The sequence below is a fragment of the Somniosus microcephalus genome, chromosome 27 (genome assembly GCF_052327205.1).
Source record: "Somniosus microcephalus isolate GS21.2 chromosome 27, FLI_Smic_1.0, whole genome shotgun sequence".
Classification (NCBI taxonomy): Eukaryota; Metazoa; Chordata; class Chondrichthyes; order Squaliformes; family Somniosidae; genus Somniosus; species Somniosus microcephalus.
This window is the reverse complement of record NC_141013.1, coordinates 8,705,371-8,725,751: the sequence shown is the minus strand read 5'-3', so window position 1 is coordinate 8,725,751 and position 20,381 is coordinate 8,705,371. Positions and strand designations below refer to the sequence as shown.

Sequence of the window (20,381 nt, the reverse complement as noted above, 5' to 3'; positions counted from 1 at the left end):
GATGAGACATGAAACCTAGGCCCCGTCTGCTCTCTCAGGTCGATGTAGAAGATCCGATGGCCCTACTCCGAAGTAAAGCAGGGGAGTTCTCCCCGGTGTCCTGGCCTATATTTATTCCTCAATCAATATCACTAAAAATAGATTATCTGGTCATTGTCACATTGCTGTTTGTGGGATCTTGCTGTGTTCAAATTGGCTGCCGTGTTTCCTACATTACAACAGCGGCTACACTTCAAAAAGTACACCATTGGCTGTAAAGCACTTTGCGACGTCCTGAGGTTGTGAAAGGCGCTATAGAAATGCAAGTCTTTCTTTTCTCTGAGCTGGCTGAAGAAGTTAGAATAATTATTTTAATTTTAGTTTTGTTTTAAGAAGTCTTCTCACCTGTGCAAACAATTGTCCTGTGATCAAATTCTTCCGCTCTCTGACCCTTTAGAAATTAATTGGGTCTTCCGCTGCCCCTAGCAACGCCAGGGAGTAATGGGCCTCCCTTGTGCCCCCTGCTGCTATCACACAAAAGACAACAAAAAACTTGTAGATTATTTCTCTACAATCTGCCGAATGCAGGCTCAACTCAAGCAGAAATTCCAGGCTTCAGTGCCTGAGATTACAGATGAGGAATGGTTGTTTGGATGTGGGACTACACCAGCAAGGGTCAGAGTTCAGGAGAGGAGGGGAGAAACCGGAGGAAAAGATGGATTAAACATCATGGAGAGAAAGCCTGATAAAAGGTGAGCGGCTCTGACCTCAACCACTGTCAAACTGTAGGTGTGTGTGTATGTGCATGTGAATGCATGTGTGTGCATGCATGTGTGAGTGTGTTAGTGTATGTGTGCGCGTGAGTGTTTGTGCGTGTGCGTGTGCGTGTGCGCGTGCGATTGCACGTCTGAGAGTGTATGTGTGTGTGAGAGCGTGTGCGTGTGAGAGCGTGTGTGTGTGTGTGTGTGTGTGTGTGTGTGTGTCAGATGGATTAACAGCTAGTAGCTGGAATCTGACCCTGTGGGAAGCCTGATCCTGTAACCATAGTGACCAGGGTATTTATTGCATCCAGCGAGCATTATTCATCGTGGATTGGTGGACTTTAGACTATAATCAGATAGATGGAGGGTAAGTTGAGCAGTTCTGGATCGCGACGAGAGAGACAAACACGTTGTTAAAGAGGAACAGAAGAAAACAGGGAGAGGGCAAAAGAAAAACATGGTAAAAAAAAAACCAGGAGAATCCCAGTGCTTTCAAGATAATTCCTAATGTGGAAACACAATGCAGTAATTTTCTCTTGCTCCAATTACAGGCCAAATATCTCACGCAAGATCAAATCCATGGTGAGTATAACCCTTAATATATGGTAAGTATGTTTTTTTACTTATTTCTTGAAGGTTATTGGCGTCCCCTCCAGTCCTATGGCCCACCATGTACCCGCTGTGCTGAGCTCCTTCTCCCTCCACGCCAGGGACTTCAGTCACCGCGGTCCCTGTACTTTGGAACTCTCTGCTCAAACTCCTCCACTGGGCTGCATCCCTCCCCTTCCAAAGCCTGGTCAAAACTCTTTCCTCTTTATGCCTTCAGCCACCTCCCCCTAACTTCTCCCCTACTTCCTCCTCGCTGTCAATCGCTCCAAAGTGCCTTGTGGAGCGTTTCATTATCTGAAAGGTGCCTCGTAAACGGAAGTCGTTGTGATCAATGGTCTCGAAACCTCGTTCATTCAGTGGCCATCTGGATCAAACTACAAAGCGTCTGTTCAGAATGTAGTGTGCTGCCACAGATTAATGCAAATGGATCCTGAAGCGCTCATAAGAAATAGGAGCAGGAGTCAGCCATACCGCCCCCTCCAGCCTGCTCCGCCATTCAACAAGATCATGGCCGATCTTCTACCTCAACGGTAGCGAACTGGTAATGTCACTGGGCTAGTAATCCAGAGACCTGGACTAATGATCTAGAGACGTGAGTTCAAATCCCACCACAGCAGCTGGGGAATTTAAATTCAGTTAATTAAATAAATCTGGAATAAAAAGCTAGTATCAGTAATGGTGACCATGAAACTATCGGATTGTCGTAAAAACCCATCTAGTTCACTAATGTCCTTTAGGGAAGGAAATCTGCCGTCCTTACCCGGTCTGGCCTATATGTGACTCCAGACCCACAGCAATGTGGTTGACTCTTAACTGCCCTCGGAAATAGCCCAGCAAGCCACTCAGTTCTAACAAACTTCTACGAAAAAGAATGAAACCGGACGGCACTGTGGGAGTACCTTCACCACACGGACTGCAGCAGTTCAAGGCGGCAGCTCACCATCACCTTCTCAAGGGCAGTTAGGGATGGGCAATAAATGCTGGCTTTGCCAGCGACGCCCACATCCCATAAACAAATTTAAAAAATTAAAATTAAAAAAACTCCACTTTCCCGCCCAATCCCTTGATTCCTGATGGCTCAATTGTAGTGTCCGCGTATAAATAATACACGGACTGCAGGAGAACAATAACAGGTATTTACTGAACAGAGGGTAACTTAAGACTGAAGTACAGAAGCCTGCTATGGCTTTATATACAGGGGTGGTCACTGCCGGTACTGCAGTATAGAATCAGTTCTTCTCTTAAAGGTACATACACAACAATTCCTCCCCTTTTAGATAAACAGTACATAACATTCATTTAACAACATAATAACTAATTACAATTACAATTTTCTCTGTACTATATACATCAACTGAAATAATAAGTTCAGTCTTTGAGGAGGCTTCCTGATCCTGACTGGATAGCACCTTTCTCGAGTATCCTGTTCTTGCGGCGGAGTTGATTCTGGCTCATTGTCATTGGTTGGTTCGTCAGCTTCCAATACCACTGCTTCTGAGGTAGATGCAATCTGTACTTCGGGTTTATTACCAGGTGCACATGCTCGTGGTATGGGTTTGGCTTGTTCCTGTGACTCTAGAATCTGGTCAGCATGGTGGCTGACGATGCTCTCTCCAATGTCCACTGTGTACATTAGTGGTCCCTGCTGTGTGCATATCGTTCCTGGCTGCCATTTTTCTGTTCGGTAGTCGCGGGCCAAGACTGGTTGCCCGATCTTGAAGTTCCTGGTTGGCTTCTCATTTATGTGCTGGAATTGCTTATCCTCAACATCTTGTCTTATGTTTGGTTTGAGCAAATCCAGGCGACATCTTAGCCTTCGGTTGAAGAACATTATGGCTGGAGCTTGGTTGGTGACTGCATGTGTAAGCAAACAAGAAATTATCCACCTTGTGTTGTAGTGGTATGTCATCATTATACATTGCCTTTATTGCCTTTTTAAAGGTCTGAACAAACCTCTCAGCCAATCCATTTGTGGCTGGATGATATGGGGCAGATGTGTAATGTTTCACCCCATTATTCCTCAGAAACCTACGGAAATCCTCGGACACAAACTGTGGCCCATTGTCGGAGCAAATCTGTTCTGGCAAGCCATTCCTGGCGAAGATGGTCCGTAGGACTGCAATAGTTTTCTCCGTGGTGGTGGAGGACATTTTGATGACCTCTGGCCATTTCGAATGGGCGTCCACAGCGATTAGGAACATTGAGTCCATAAATGGACCAGCAAAATCAATGTGTACCCGTTGCCATGGAGATGAGGGCCACTCCCATGGATGTAGCGGGGCCTGTGGTGGAGCGTTTTGGACCTTCTGGCGTCTCTTGGTCATATCCTCGATTTCTTTATCGATTCCCGGCCACCACACAAACGCCCTGGCTAGGCTCTTCATTTTTACCTCTCCCAGATGACCCTCATGAAGCTCACTGAGCACTCTATCTCTCAACTTGGGTGGAATTACCACTCGGGATCCACACATCAAGGTTCCCCGGCACACTGACAGCTGTTCTCTCTTTGGCGAAAATGCTGGCAACAGTGAGTCGCCATGTGCTGGCCATCCCTTCACCGTCAAATCATAGACCCGAGAGTGTGTCGGGTCATTTCGGGTTTCCTTCTCTATACTTGAGTTTGTAACAGGTAGACATTCGACTATGGTCGCATGGAATATCTCAACAGGGTCCACTGCAGGTGCTTCCTCTACCGTAGGCAACGGTAGGCGCGACAGCCCATCAGCGTTTCCATGCTGTTTCGTACCCTTGTACTTTATGTCGTACTGATGTGACTCTAGAAAAAGTGACCATCTTTGCAGCCGTTGCGCCGTCATCACCGGAACGCCCTTCTTTGGGTTAAAAATGGAGACCAGGGGCTGATGATCAGTCAGTAGGGTGAATTTCTGCCCGTGCAGATAGTGATTGAACTTCTTCACCCCCCACACCAGGCTGAGGGCCTCCCTGTCAATCTGGGCGTAGTTACGCTCGGCTGTGGTTAACGAGCGCGACGCAAAGGCTATTGGCCTCTCTGAACCGTCAAGGAATTTGTGTGACAGCACCGCTCCGATGCCGTAGGGAGACGCATCACATGCCAACCGAATCGGTAGTGTTGGATTGTAGTGGGCCAATACTTCTTTTGAAGTGATTAGGCATTTACATTTCTGAAAGGCACGCTTACACTCATCACTCCATTTCCATGTTACTCCAGTTTGCAGTAGGGCGTTCAGTGGGTGCAGAATTGTAGATAAGAACTTATGGTAGTAGTTCACCAACCCGAGGAACGACCTCAGTTGCGACACATTTTCCGGTGCTGGAGCCTTGACGACAGCCTCAATCTTGTCCGGCGACTTATGCAACCCTTCCTCATCAATCATGTGGCCACAATACGAGATTTGTCTCCTGAAGAACTCGCATTTGGGGCGGTTGGCTCGTAGCCCATATTCCTGTAATCTCGTGAGCACCTGCTCCAGGTTGGCAAGGTGTTCACTGTCATTTTCGCCCGTAACCAGGATGTCATCCAAATAACACTGGGTCCCCGGGATCCCTTGCAGGACTTGTTCCATCGCCCTCTGCCAAATAGCCGGGGCTGATGCTACCCTGTGATAGTGGATTGGCGGTTAGGATCAGATCAGCCATGATCTTATTGAATGGCGGAGCAGGCTCGAGGGGCCGATTGGCCTACTCCTGCTCCTATTTCTTATGTTCTTATGTTCTTAGGAATACCAGTCGATTGTACTGCTAAAGGCCTTTGTGAGTGTTTATCGTGAGGTATTTCCTAGATGCTTCTTCCACCTCCATTTGTAGATACGCTTGGGCCAGATCAATCTTTGTAAAGCGTTTCCCTCCAGATAGTGAGGCGAAAATATCTTCTATCCGTGGAAGTGGATATTGTACTGTGTGCAGGACTGGGTTCACCGTTACCTTGAAGTCCCCACAGATGCGAACCTTCTTCGGTTCCCCAGGCGCGCTGCTCAATGATTTCTTCATTATAGGAACGATGGGTGTGGCCCACTCGCTCCAGTCCACCTTGGACAGCACACCCGAACGCTCCAGACTCTCCAGCTCTGCTTCAACGGCTGGGCGGATCGTGTAAGGTACTGGTCTGGCCTTAAAAAATTTTGGATTTGCGTTATCTTCGATTTTTATCGTTGCCGTTACTCCTTTTAGAGTCCCAAGTCCTTGTTGGAACACCTCTTTCGCGTCAGTTAGAATTTTTGACAGTCGTCCAGGTGTGACGTCATCATCCTTTTTATCAGTCACAGTTAGCGCCTGAATGGAATGCCAATCCAATTGTATTTTTCGGATCCATTCACGTCCCAATAATGGTGGTCCTCCATCTGGTAGTATATATAGGTACAGTTTCTGTGTTTCCTTGCCATTGTATTCAACTGGCACCCTTATTTTTCCTCTGGGGTAGACTTTTTGCCCCGTGTATGTCTTCAATACAATGGACGTGTCCTTCAAGGGTATGTGTGAGAATAGCCGCTCATAGTCTCGTCGATTCATGACAGTTAGGGCTGATCCCGTGTCCAATTCCATCTTTACTGGGGACCCTGCTATCATGAGGGTGACCCAAATGGTTCGGTGATCCTCCTTTGCGATCACGTTGTGTAACTTTAGACAACTTAGTCTCCTGCTCCTGGAGTCCTTATCACTCTCCTGATCTTCCGAACTACTGTAGTGATAGCTACAGTTGGTCTCAGTACTCCTTGGTCCATGGAAGAAGGTAAACGTCGCTCCTGAGCCATGCAGTGTGTGGCCATTGGGCGAGGACAGGAATGGGCTTGGCAAGTGCCAATGCTCAGTGTGCAGCCTTGCTCATGGCAAATACCCACGCTGATGAGGTTCTGAAGGGAAGCTGTTGTGTGCAGGACGGTATCCCAGCGCAAATCAGGAAAGGAGCATGGTAACAGTTTCAGGCAGGAGAAGACCTTCGACCCATCTAGCCCGCCGAGTCACGGTATCCCCTTAGCGCATTTCTAATAACCCTGAATCCCAGGAGCACGGGAACATTGAAACAAATCTCACAAAAAAGAAAGTGTTTTTATAATAGTTTGCACCAAATGTAGGACACCCACAACAACAACTTGCAATTATATAGCAACTTAACATAGTTCCGGGGATGGGGGATCTTAGCTACAAGGACAGGTTGGAGAAGCTGGATTTGTTTTCATTAGAGCAAAGGAGGTTGAGGGGTGATTTGATAGAGGTGTACAAGATTATGACGGGTTTGGATAGGCTAGACGGGGAAAGACTGTTCCCACTAGTTGATGGTACAAGGACCAGGGGGACACAGATTTAAGGTTTCGGGCAAGAGATACGGGAGGATGTGATGAAAAACTTTTTTACGCAGCGAGTGGTGAGGACCTGGAACTCGCTGCCGACGGAAGTGGTGGAAGCGGAGACACTCAATGTTTTCAAGGGGAGGCTGGATAGGCACTTGAGGGAAATAAACTTGCAGGGCTACGGGGATAGAGCGGGGGAATGGGACTGACTGGATTGCTCTACAGAGAGCCGGCACGGACTTGATGGGCCAAATGGCCTCCTTCTGTGCCGTTATGACTCTACGACTCTATAAAACATCCCAAGGTGCTTCACAGGAGTGTTATTAGACAAAAAAGGAAATATTAGGACAGGTGATCAAAAGCATGGTCAAAGTGGTAGGTTTTAAGGAGCCTCTTAAAGAAGGAGAGAGCACTAGGGAGGCGGAGAGGTTTAGGGAGGGAATTCCAGAGCTCAGGGCCCAGGCAGCTGAAGGCACGGCCGCCAATGGCGGGACGATGGAAATCGGAGATGCACACAAGGCCAGAATTGGAGGAGCGCAGAGATCTCGGTGGGTTGTGGGGCTGGAGGAGGTTACAGAGATAGGGAGGTGCGAGGCCATGGAGGGATTTGAACACAAGGATGAGAATTTCAAATTTGGGGCATTGGAGGACCAGCGACCAATGTAGGTCAGCGAGCACAGGTGTGATGGGTGGACGGGACTTAAACGGATATTAACTATAACAGACAACAGGATGAGTGATGGCACCTTTGTAGCTCGGGCTCATATCAAGAAGCTTTGTTCTGCATTCTTTGATGGTTGTCAGAATATATTTACTATTTAACACAGGATACTCGATACTCTCTGCCAGGTGCAAGCTTAAAACAGGAAGTGGACTTTCCTATTGATCTAGTCAGCTTACAGTGTCCACTTGGCTCAGTTGGTAGTGGTTCTGAGTCAGATGGGCAAGGGTTCATAGAAACATAGAAGATAGGAGCAGGAGTAGGCCATTCGGCCCCTCGAGCCTGTTCTGCCATTTAATGAGATCATGGCTGATCATCCAAATTCAGTACCCTGTCCCTGCCTTCTCCCCATATCCCTTGATCCCTTTAGCCTTAAGAAATATATCTAACTCCTTCTTGAATATATTTAATGAATTGGCCTCAACTGCCTTCTGTGGTAGAGAATTCCACAGGTTCACCACTCTCTGGGTGAAGAAATTCCTCCTCATCTCAGTCCTAAATGACTTACCCCTTATCCTTAGACTGTGACCCCTGGTTCTGGACTCCCCGACCATCGGGAACACCCTCCCTGCATCTAGTCTGTCCAGTCCTGCCAGAATTTTATAAGTTTCAATGAGATCCCCTCTCATTCTTCTAAACTCCAGCGAGTACAAGCCCAATTGACCCAATCTCTCCTCATACGTCATTCCTGCCATCCCAGGTAGCAGCCTGGTGAATCTTCGCTGAACTCCCTCCATGGCAAGAACATCCTTCCTCAGATTAGGCGACCAAAACTGCACACAATACTCAAGGTGTGGTCTCACCAAGGCCCTGTACAACTGCAGCAAGACACCCTTGCTCCTGTACTCGAATCCTCTTGCTATGAAGCCCAACATACCATTTGCCTTCTTAACCGCCTGCTGCACCTGCATGCTTACCTTCAGCGACTGGTGCACAAGAACACCCAGGTCTCGTTACACTTCCCCTTTTCCCAATCTATTGCCATTCAGATAATAATCTGCCTTCCTGTTTTTGCCACCAAAGTGGATAACCTTGCATTTATCCACATTATACTGTATCTGCCCAATCACCCAGCCTGTCCAAATCATACTGGAGTTTCTCTGCATCCATGTTCAAACCCCATGTCAGGCCTTGAGCACATAGTCCAGGCTGGGACGCCTACTACTGAGGGAGTGCCACACTATCAGAGCCTTTGGATGAAGTATTAAACTGAGGATAGTAAAGATCCCTCTGTATTTTCGAAGAGCAGGGTCTTCTCCTGGGATCCTGGCCAACATTCCTCCCCTCAACCAACTCCAATACAGATTAACTGGTTGATGTAAAAAGACTACTGAGCACTTGGTGTGAGTATAAAACAAGGCTTTAATCAACTGTTTCAAAACATGGAGCTCTAGTTGTACTTCACTAGTTCCCGTCTTACAAAATGTCCCTGGCAAGCTGGGCCCACGCCTGAGTATTTATACTCCTTGAACAGCGCCACCAGCTGGCCGTCCAGTGTTATTTCATGAGTCATTTCTTCATGATGATGAGATTCATAACACTGGTCATATATCTCATTGCTGCTGTTGGGTCACAGAACAACAGTCAGGAGCACATCAAAAAATAGCTCATTGCGTAAAGACACCTAAGATACAATAAAGTGCAGGTGCAATTAAATATACCGGAGAATCAATTAAAAAATACATTCTAGGAAGATCCCAGGCGTGTGGCGAGTTAGCTGATGTCAGACAGGGCTTTAGTTGGGGAGCTACAAGAGGAGATTTTCCTGGGTTTGCATCAAGAATCAGTGGCTCACTCGGGCAAGGCGAACATCGGTAAATCAGGCGGGTCAGAAAGTAAGAAAGACTTGCATTTATATAGCGTTTTTCACAACCCTCAGAATGCCCCAAAGTGCTTTACAGCCAATGAGGTACTTTTTGAAGTGTAGTCACTGTTGTAATGTAGGAAATATGGCAGCTAATTTGTACACAGCAAGCTCACAGCAGTGTGATAATGACCAGATAATCTGTTTTTAGTGATGTTTGGTGATTGAGGGATAAATATTGGCCAGGACACCGGGAATAACTCCCCTGATCTTCTTCAAAATAGTGGCCGTGGGATCTTTCACATCCACCTGAGAGAGCAGATTGTTGTGTCGGTACCTTTTTACCTAGACACAATTAGAACTCAGAACTCAGAGATTCAAACATGAAGTGCTTTATTCGAAGGGAAAAGGGAAGTTCTGGAGAGTTCCGAACAAAGAGAGCTAAACTTAACCAAGAGAACACCCAACCATTTATCTGCTGTGACAGCGCCACCACAGGTGGGAGGAGAACACACAATACATAACACAGATGGGGCCTCGGGTTTAACGTCTCATCTGAAAGACAACACCTCTGACAGTGCAGCACTCCCTCAGTACTACAGTGGTGTGTCAGCCTGGCTTTACGTGCTCAAGTCCCTGGAGTGAGACTTGAACCCACAACTTTCTGACTCAGAGGCGAGAGTGCTGCCCACTGAGCCACGGTGGACACTGACAGAGCGAGCAGCTGTGAAGGAACACACCCGATTTTCCTCCATTTAAATTAATTTCCCAATAATCGCTGCACCCAAACAAATCCAGGCACAGACCCAGGAAAATGACCCCGCAAATAAAATCAGCTGAGGTTCCATTGCTGACCCTAACCAGTGGCCCCTGTGTACGTGTGACAGATACCAGCCTGGGACAGGACTGGGCTCAGCTGTGATCAAATGGCCTCCTCTAGCCTTACATATGACAACCTTTTGAAGTGTGTCTTCGCACTCTTCCCTTGGAGTAGTGAAGTGCGAGGAAGGATTGGCAGGCCGATAAACATGAATGCTCCTTCCATGGTCATAACCATAGGGCAGGATGGTCTTATAGGCTCCTACAACTCATACGGTGAGTTGGGGGAGGGGAGCACATATACCCACCGGGAACGCCTATTCCACTCGATGCCAACCCAGAATTCAGAGCCGGAGTTTTGACTTCCACTGGCTGGGACAGTCTGGAGCAGCGATTCGAACCAAAGGGACATAGGAACAGGAGGAGGCCATTTAGCCCCTTGAGCCTGTTCCGCCATTCAATGAGATCATGGCTGATCTGTGGCCTAACTCCATATGCCCGCCTTTGGCCCATATCCCTTAAAACCTTTGGTTAACAAAAATCTATCAATCTCAGATTTTAAATTAACAATTGCCATTTGCATAAGAGAGTTCCAAACTTCGACCACCCTTTGTGTGTAGAAGTGTTTCCTAATTTCACTCCTGAAAGGTCTGGCTCTAATTTTTAGACTATGCCCCCTAGTCCTAGACTCCCAACCAGCGGAAATAGTTTCTCTCTATCGACCCTATCGGTTCCCCTTAATATCTTGAAAACTTCAAGCAAATCAGCCCTTAACCTTGTAAATCCAGGGAATACAACCCTCGTTTGTGTAATCGCTCCTCGTAATTTAACCCCGTAGAGGCAGGAATGCTACCACTAAAAGTCATAGCGTCATAAAAGCCAAAGACTTGAGCCACATGAAAATTGGCCACTTGGTAAAGGTACCAGAGGTCATTTGGAACCAAGCCCCAGCAAGAGTCAGCCCCTTCAGGACAGAGGAGGTGAGAAAAGTGAGGGGAGGAAGACACACACAATAAAAAAAATCAAACATAATACATGGATCATATTTCTTACAGACACACCCACAGACTAATAGAAACAATTAAATCCAAAGACATTTAATCAGGCTGAGCAGGGGCAGCTTTGTAGCTCAATCCCATATCAGGTTGTTTCAGGCTAAGCTTTGTTCCACACTCTTTGATAACTGTCAAGAGGTTATTTATTATTTAATACCGGACACTCGATACCCGCAGCCAGCTGCAAGTCTGAATTGAGAAGTGGAAGGAGGTCCGGGTTAAAGTAAGAATGGAATCTTTCACACTCATAAGGCCCTCTCATCACCCAAGTACATAAGAGGATTCACAATGACTCCAGGGAGGTGCCCAGTTTGATCTTGTTCTGTGCAGAGTTAGCTGAATTCAGCCAGGGGGGAAGGTGCGGGGAACTATAATTGTCCAGTGTCTCCAGCCTGGGTGGGGGGAGGGAGCCAGACAGGATTTTCATCTCTAGCTCCAGCACTAGTGGAAACATCGCCCAGCAGGAGTCAACACTTCAGGAGAGGAGGCGAGCAAAGCAGAGGGGCTGAGGAAGATCTGTACAGGTAAGATCTTAGCCTGGCATAAAAGCCCACCTTTACAAACCATTGATCTCAATCCCCTGTATATACATTTTACATCTGCTGCATTGCAGACAACACACTTCAAAGTGTCTAAAGTATGTTTTTTTTTTAAACGGGAAAGACAGCCAGTAAATTCATGCTGGCTTCATCTGACCTGCAATTGTAAATCTACAAGTACCCGCCAATCTGCAAAAATGTCCTCACTTGCAGCAATTAAGCTCTAAATGACCTCAGGATTTACAGCAACCAGACTTTGTAGCTTTAAAAGGACAAACCACATTAAACACAACTCCACCTTAGCAGCAGAATAATACACCGTACTTTGCACGGTATAACGCTCCACTGTTAAAATGATAATGACGTGCAGGATGACATCTCAGAGCATGACGGTTTGTGTTGTGACATGCCCGATCTGCTTTCCTCAGAATTCAAAGAGTGCTTTTCACTGTACGACAAGACTCGCAAAGGCAAGATATCTGCTGGAGACCTGATCACAGTGATGCGATGCCTGGGTACCAAACCCACACTGGGAGAGGTGGAGAGACACCTGCTGCATCATAAAATAGGTAACTGTGACATTTACATAGAATTACATACAATGTACAGCATGGAGGTGATTTGAGCATTAAATCAGGCGCTACACACCTCTCTTAAGGCGCTAACGTCAGGGAGCGAGGCGCTACCTCAGAACGCTACCAAAGTTCAGGCGATGCCAGTTACCATGGAAGCCAGACAGACTGACGCCATCCAGTTAACTCTATTTCTCTCTTCACAGATGCTGCCTGACCTGCTGAGTACCTCCAACATTTTCTGTTTTTATTTCAAGCAACATAACATGGAGGCCAAGGCTGCAAAAAAAGGGTGAGGTAGTCACAGAGCAGCTGCTCACCCACCATCTCCCGTCTTTTTTTTTTAACCAGAAAGAACTGGCGAGCTGGATTTCTCGACGTTCCTTACGATCATACACCAGCAAAGCCAGCAGGAGGACCCACAGAGAGAGATCCTGGAAGCCATGGTGATGACAGACAAGCAGAAAAGAGGCTTCATAACAGCGAGTGAGCTGAGGGCCAAACTGACCCAACTGGGAGAGAAACTGACCAACAAGGAAGGTGAGGAACCATGACAAAAACCATCTCTTTTTTTTTTAATGTTCTAAAAGAAAGACTTGCATTTATATAGCGCCTTTCACAACGCCCCAAAGCGCTTTACCACCAATGAAGTACTTTTTTGAAGTGTAGTCACTGTTGTAATGTAGGAAACACAGCAGCCAATTTGCACACAAGGTCCCACAAACAGCAATGTGATTATGACCCGCAAATCTGTTTTAGTGACGTTGCTTGAGGGATAACTATTGGCCAGGACTTCCCTGCTCTTCTTCCAGTAGTGCCAATACACTTCAAAATGACTTCATTGTCTGTAAAGCGCTTTGGGACGTCCGGAGGTCGTGAAAGGTGCTATATAAATGTAAGTCTTTCTTTCTTCATCCGAAAGACAGCACCTCCGACAGTGCAGCACACTGTCAGTGGTGCACTGGGAGGGTCAGCCTGCAGTATGTGCTCAAGTCTCCTGGAGTGGGACTTGAACCCACAATCTTCTGACTCAGAGGCAAGGGTGCTACCAACTGAGTCTCCTCTCCTGACCCCTCAGTTACTGGTTCTACAGAGGCCAGGAACCAACTGCTATTGCATCCCCGTCCTTTCTCCTACACTCCTGAAACAATGGCCACTTGGGTGAGAAACCATCAATGGATCACACAGTGTCTATGGGACCATATTCCAACCGGAGTCAGTGCCGTGCCTTTGGGAGAAAAGGAGGAAGCTGGGGGGGGGGGGGGGGGTGAAGACATTGGTCTCAATCAATAAACCAAAACAAATGGGGGGAAAAATTCGGTGGGAGGGTGTTAATGGGGCGCAAAGCAGCTAGCGCCCAGGCACGGCGATGTTAGCACCGCTCGCGAAATTGACCAGTCGTTTTGCGGTGGCGCTAAACACTACCGCCATGATCTCCTGCGCCCACAGATTGTGACGTCAGTCGAGCACGCAACGCCCCGGTAGCGTCCCAGACCGGATATTGAGTCGCGCCCCCTCCCTTAGCGCCTGCCGCTAGGAACGACAGGTAGAAAGGAACGTTTTCAAGTCGGGAAGGGGCTGGGGGTGTGCTATTTAAAGGCGGGCGCTTCCTGCCTTTTCTTGTCGGCAAAATTTTTGGTTTTAACACTGTCCTACGGAGTTTTGGCCCTCAGCACCACTTTTGAGGTTCCTAAGCGCTGAGCTCTTTCCCTGGGCCTATCCATTAGTGCTTCCAACACAATTGCATTCGAGGTCTCTCCAGGCCGAGATTCAAGGCTGCAATGAGCAGGGTGTGGCTGGCCAGCAAGATGGCCCCTCCCCTTTAAGAACTGGTCAGCGCCAGTCTGTCTGGCTTCCATGGTAACGGACATCGCCTGAGCTTCGGTAGCGTTCTGAGGCCGCGCCTCGCTCCCCGACGTTTGTGCCTTAAGAGAGGTGCGTAGCGCTTGATTTAGCGCTCAAATCACCTTCAGGGGGCGATAGAGGCGAATTTTTGCAGTCGGAAGCGATAATTAGCGCCGGGCGCTAAACTTTGTGCCCGGCTGATATTAGCGCCCCAAAATGGGCGACACCCAATTTTTCCCCCATGCTTTTTAACGAGTGGAATTGAGTATATTCCACTTACAATGATAGAAACAGAGATTAGAATTAGAAAATGTAAATGTTGAACTAAACTGTGCAAATCAATCTTACAGTTGACGAGCTCCTGAGAGAAGCAAATATTTCCCCAAATGGCATCGTGAAATACGAGGACTTCATCCGGACCATCACTCTGCCACCAGTAGATTACTAAGCTTTCTCAGAACAACGCGTTGGGTATTCCTGATACTGCAACTCAGTCTCCCGACATCAAGCCACCTAAATTATTCACTCATTAATCCAACTCCTTCCTGATTGGCGATCAGACAGTTGTCACCACAAGATGTCAAGATAAATACAGTTGAAGGTTATTTGCTCCCCCTAGAAAGACCTACCGCTTCCTCCCCATCGCAGTATCCAACTCTTTCTTAAAAACGCCAAGGCTCTCCCTCTCTGCAGCTCAGCCCAGATTCCATTCCAAGTGTTGGTCATTTGTTGTGTGAAGCAGAACTTCCCGACATTAATTCTAAATTTGCCTTTCACTAGTTGGCACCTGTGGAAGCCTCGTCTTCCTAACATGGTTTACCATGAAGTAGTGGTCTCCAGACTTTGCTTACCTCTACCATGTAATATCTTAGATGCTTCTATAGACTTCCTCTTTCAGTCACCTCCTATCAAGCCAGAGATGTTTCACCCTTTACAACAACAAGAAGTTTCATTTATATAGCACCTTTAACATAGTAAAACAACCCAAGATCCACATTAGGAGATATTAGGACAGGAAGATGTAGGTTTTAAGGAGCGTCTTAAGGAAGAGAGAGAGGTAGAGAGTAGGAGAGGTTTAGGGGGGGAATTCCAGAGCTTAGGGACCAGGCAGCTGAAGGCACAGCCGCCACATAGAATGTTACAGCACAGAAACAGGCCATTCGACCCAACTGCTCCACGCCAGTGTTTATGCTCCACACGAGCCTCCTCCCACCCTAATTCATCTCACCTTTAGGGTGCCTCATTGAGTATTTACTGTCGGCGAGCACATTGATCTGATTGGCAACTGTCAGCGTTCACTGAGAAACCACTCAGCTTGTCAACCCAAAGCTGTGGCAGTGATCATTGTAGCCAAAGCTCACCGCTGATTCCCGGAGCTCACCGCGCGCAGATTCCCAGAGCTTGGGGATTCACAATGAGCTCACCGCGGATTCCCAGAGCTCACCGCGGATTCCCAGAGCTTGGGGATTCATGGTGAGCTGGTAGAATTGTACCATAAGAACATAAGAAATAGGAGCAGGAATAGGCCAGTTGGCCCCTCGAGCCTGCTCCGCCATTCAATAAGATCATGGCTGATCTTGGGCTCAAAGCCACTTCCCTGCCCGCTCCCCGTAACCCTTCACTCCCTTATCTAGCAAAAATCTATCTATCTCCACCTTAAATGTATTCAATGACCCAGCCTCCATGGCTCTCTGAGGCAGAGAATTCCACAGGTTTATGACCCTCAGAGAAGAAATTCCTCCTCATCTCAGTTCGAAAAGGGCAGGATGAGTCAGCGCCGTGAGAAAAGCAGGTGGGTTATACAGGGGATCAGAATCTAAAGGACGAGGTAAACCCAGATACTCGGTAAACGTGGGGTCCCATAGATGAGTCCACATCACCAATGGTCACACATAGAACACCCCAGCCCTGGGCGACGGGAATCTTCAAACCAGCACTGGCTGAGGAAGCTCCAGTTTTCAATGCCACTCCCTGTACCAGCCTCAATATCACCATCGCACTCCATGTTCAAAACGTTATGTATAAACAGGCTCACTTTGTCCTGTGTTGTAACCCGAAATACGTTAAAAATAAAAAAGTATCAATAAAATAAAGGCAATTTGTTTGAAGTGTGCACATCATTAAAACAAACCTCCGCGGCAGATATCAGTTCTGGACTCCCCAGGACTGGGTGTGAAAGACTCCACTCCTTGCCCTTGCTGGAAGGAGCACTGGCTCGGTGAGGAGGTGGGAGATACTTGAATAAACTCCCTCCTGGGGATTTTCACCATCTCTCAATTTCTTCACGTTATTTATAAATGTTCCTCCAGCATTCGGGGAACCGTACCCCAGTGCGAGTCAACAGCTTCAGGTGAAAGCTAGGGCAACAGATTGCCATCACAAAGAACGTATGGCACAGAAACAGGCCATTCGGCCCAACAGGTCTGTGCCGGTGTTTATGCTCCACACGAGCCTCCTCCCATCTCACCCCATCAACATATCTTTCTATTCCTTTCTCCCTCATGTGTTTATCTAGCTTCCCCTTAAATGCATCTATACTATTCGCCTCAACCACTCCCTGTGGTAGCGAGTTCCACATTCTCACCACTCTGGGTAAAGAAGTTTCTCCTGAATTCCTCCATTGTACAGGAAACTCTCGGATAAACGGCACCTAATATCCGGAATTCTCTATTAACCGGCAAAATTCTCACTCCGAAAACACCTCAATAACCGGCAATGTTGCCGAGTCCGAGTCTCCCGTGGTGGCCGAGTTAGTCAGTGGGGGTAGTTCTCCAAACTGCCACTACTCGGCTTCTTGGCGCTGTCGGAAGTCAGTAAAGAGTTATGGATTACCCTCAACTGGCAGTACTGTACTTAATCAAGCATCTTCCACCATCCATTTAACACAACATTCTGTAGGTGAGTCCCCAATTACTGTATGCTGCACATTTCTTCATTTTTGTTTGTTAAAAATAGCCTCGGTAGATAACCCTCTCCGTCATCCGGAATTTTTAATCAACCGGCACCATCCCGGTCCCGTCGGTGCCGGATACCAAAGAGTTTCCTGTACCACATCTCGTCACCGTGACTGTCCCAAATACTACGGGTGTTTTTAAAGCACAGGATGGTCTCTAATCTCCGGCCCTTTGTAAATCTGTAAACCGCGTGAAGAATGTTAACCCAAGGTATTAACGGTTATGGGGCAAAAGCAAGTACAGGAAACTTTGTGCTATCCGGCACCTACGGGACCGAGCTGTTGCCGTCCCATCAAAACTGCCGGACAAACCAGCGCTAATGTTGAAACATACGGAGATTTTGAGCTCCGTATCTGGCAACAAACCCTGTTGCTTAGCAACAGCTTCTAAACAGTCGGCCGTACCTTGCAAGCGTCTCTGTAGCTTAGCAACAGCTTCAGCGAGACCTTGCAGAGCCTGACTGGTGAAAAAAAAGCAACGAAAAGAAAAAAAAACTAACGAAACGGCTCCTGATTTTTGCCGGTCGCTCGAGCATTCTGGACAGTTAACCTCCGGATAAACCAAAGTTTCCTGTATATGGAGTTAGGTTACAGATCAGCCATGATCTCATTGATTGGCGGAACAGGCTTGAGGGACTGAATGGCCTCCTCCTGTTTCAATGTCCCTATGGCATCAGACGAATTGCCACTAGTTACAATTTTTTTTTATTCGTTCATGGGATGTGGGCATTCCTGGCAAGGCCAGTTCTCCCTGGTGTCGTGTCTCAAAATTCATCCCTCCTTAAAACAGATGATTTGTTTGTGGGAGCTTGCTGTGCGCAAATTGGCTGCTGTGTTTCCAACATGTCAAAAGCACTTAATTGGCTGTAAATCCTTTTGGGAAGTCCTGAGGTCGTGAAAGATGTTATATAAATGCAAGTCTTTCTTTAAACCTTCCAGCCCTTTAAAACCTTCCACTTTGGGCTAATTCCCCAAACTTTCTCTTATTTGGTTTGAATGTCAAAAATACAATCTTTTATACTTCTGATCACAAAAGGTAAGACCTACTTTTCCCATCTATTTGTTAAGTGACCAACCAAAATGGTCCATTTGTCCTAAGGATTCATGGTTCACGTGCCATTCGACCCGGGCGGAAACATGCCAAGAAACTGCCGTGGACAACCTTACTTGCCAAGAAGTCAGGCCTTAGAAAGCTGTCCAACTCCCTCCTTTCACCTAACATTCAGCCCTGCCAGTGTCCGATAAGACGCTAGCCAGACAAGGCAGCCATTCATCCAGCAGCCCTGACTGTACATCTTAGCTCCGACAATACAACAGCTCTTTGTTCTCTTCAGCGTGTTGTCTAAATTTCACAGGGTTCTAGGTTTAACCTTTGGGCTTTCCCAGGATTCAGCGGTTTGGTTCAAAAGGTGACATTTCTCGGACTGCTTTCCCCGCACCTTCTTTCCTCGGCCAGCCTGCTCCGATTCCAATGTGCTGCCTGTCGCGAGTGCTAAGGAACAAAGCCTATTCAGAACCATGCTGGGAAATATTACTGGGGCACTGCCGTCGTCAAGAAATGATAAGTGAACCTTTTTCATACAATCATACAGCACAGAAGGAGGCCATTTGGCCCATCGTGCCTGTGCCGGCTCTTTGAAAGAGCTCTCCAATTAGTCCCACTCCCCCCTGCTCTTTCCCCGTAGCCCTGCAAATGTTTCCTTTTCAAGTATTTCTCCAATTCCCTTTTGAAAGTTACTATTGAATCTGCTTCCACCGCTCTTTCAGGCAGCGCGTTCCAGATCACAACAACTCACTGTGTAAAAAAATTCTCATCGCCCCCTCCTGGTTCTTTTGCCAATTATCTTAAATCTGTGTCCTCCGGTTACCGACTCTCCTGGAAACAGTTTCTTCCTATCTAAAAGAAAGAAAGACTTGCATTTCTATAGCGCCTTTCACGACCACCAGGCATCTCAAAGCGCTTTACAGCCAATGAAGTACTTTTTATTTTTTATTTTTTTATAAGTGTTGTAATGTTATATAATCTACTCTATCAAAACCCTTCATATTGTTCAATTGTTTATCTCTCACAATTTCACAAGATAGTCCCATTCTAGCTCGTCCATGCAGAAAGACCCCACTGTCCTGGCCCTTGCCCATAACAGCAACCAATTGTGAAGCGCCTTGGGATGTTTTACTATGTTGAAGGAGCTATTTAAATACAAGTTGCTGTTGGCACAGTGGCCTTAAAGAGGTAAATGCCCAAAGGCACTCCGTGAAGGGGAAACAGGCTTTGAGCACCAGTGAAGGAGTGAGGAGGGATAACCAAAAACCCTTTAACAAACAGAGCAGCAAGGGGAGGGAGAGGAATTCCAGAGAGTAGGATTGAGGCAGCTGATAGCGCGACCACTCATGGTAGAGTGGAGGTACATAGGAACAGCAGGAGGCCATTCAGCCCCTCGAATCTGTTCCACCATTGAGTTAGATCAGGGCTGATCAGTGCCTCACCTCCATTTTGTAAACGTGTGTAATCTAATTGATGGCCATTCTCTGACCAACATTGCAAGCAGTTAGGAAGGCAAATGGTATGTTGGCCTTCATTGCAAGAGGATTTGAATACAGGAGCAAGGATGTCTTACTACAGTTATACAGGGCCCTGGTGAGACCACACCTGGAGTACTGTGCAGTTTTGGTCTCCTTACCTAAGAAAGGATATACTTGCCATAGAGGGAGTGCAGCGAAGGTTCACCAGACTGATTCCTGGGATGGCAGGACTGTCGTATGAGGAGAGATTGGGTCGACTAGGCCTGTATTCACTAGAGTTTAGAAGAATGAGAGGGGATCTCATTGAAACGTATAAAATTCTGACAGGGCTAGACAGACTGGATGCAGGGAGGATGTTTCCCCTGGCTGGGGGGGCTCTAGAACGAGGGGTCACAGTCTCAAGATATGGGGTAGGACATTTAGGACTGAGATGAGGAGAAAGTTCTTCACTCAGAGGGTGGTGAACCTGTGGAATTCTCTACCACAGAAGGCTGTGGAGGCCAAGTCACTGAACATATTTAAGAAGGAGATAGATAGATTTCTAGACACAAAAGGCACAAGGGGTATGGGGAGAGAGCGGGAATATGGTACTGAGATAGAGGATCAGCCATGATCATATTGAATGGCGGAGCAGGCTCGAAGGGCCGAATCCTGCTCCTAATGTTTCCCATTCCTGTAATGGTGAAGAAAAGAAGAAAGTTCAAGCTCTGATCCCCGGTCTGTGCCGAGACAGCTGACCCCAGCTACAATGGGCTTTAGCGTCTCTACGTTAGGCTGCAGGGCTGCGCACACAACACAATTTGCAAAATTAAGAATTATTAAACATGAGAACACAAAGCTTGAAGAAAGCAAGTTCCTGGAGGTGTAGTTCATGAATCTCACCACCGGGTGGCAGCATAGAACCATAGAATGGTCACAGCACGGAAGGCCGCCA

At 47.2% G+C, this 20,381-nt stretch overlaps 1 protein-coding gene across 1 annotated transcript; it reads left to right on the top strand.

Annotated features, from left to right (window-relative positions):
- Positions 1 to 933: 933 nt before the first annotated feature.
- LOC147099949 (calmodulin-like protein 4) lies at positions 934 to 16,064 on the top strand. Its single transcript, XM_085968476.1, has 5 exons — positions 934 to 1,200; positions 1,292 to 1,322; positions 11,983 to 12,123; positions 12,478 to 12,666; positions 14,322 to 16,064. Exons 1-5 carry the CDS (start codon positions 1,198 to 1,200, stop codon positions 14,417 to 14,419), a joined length of 462 nt encoding a protein of 153 aa, XP_085824602.1. The 5' UTR covers positions 934 to 1,197; the 3' UTR covers positions 14,420 to 16,064.
- Positions 16,065 to 20,381: the final 4,317 nt, after the last annotated feature.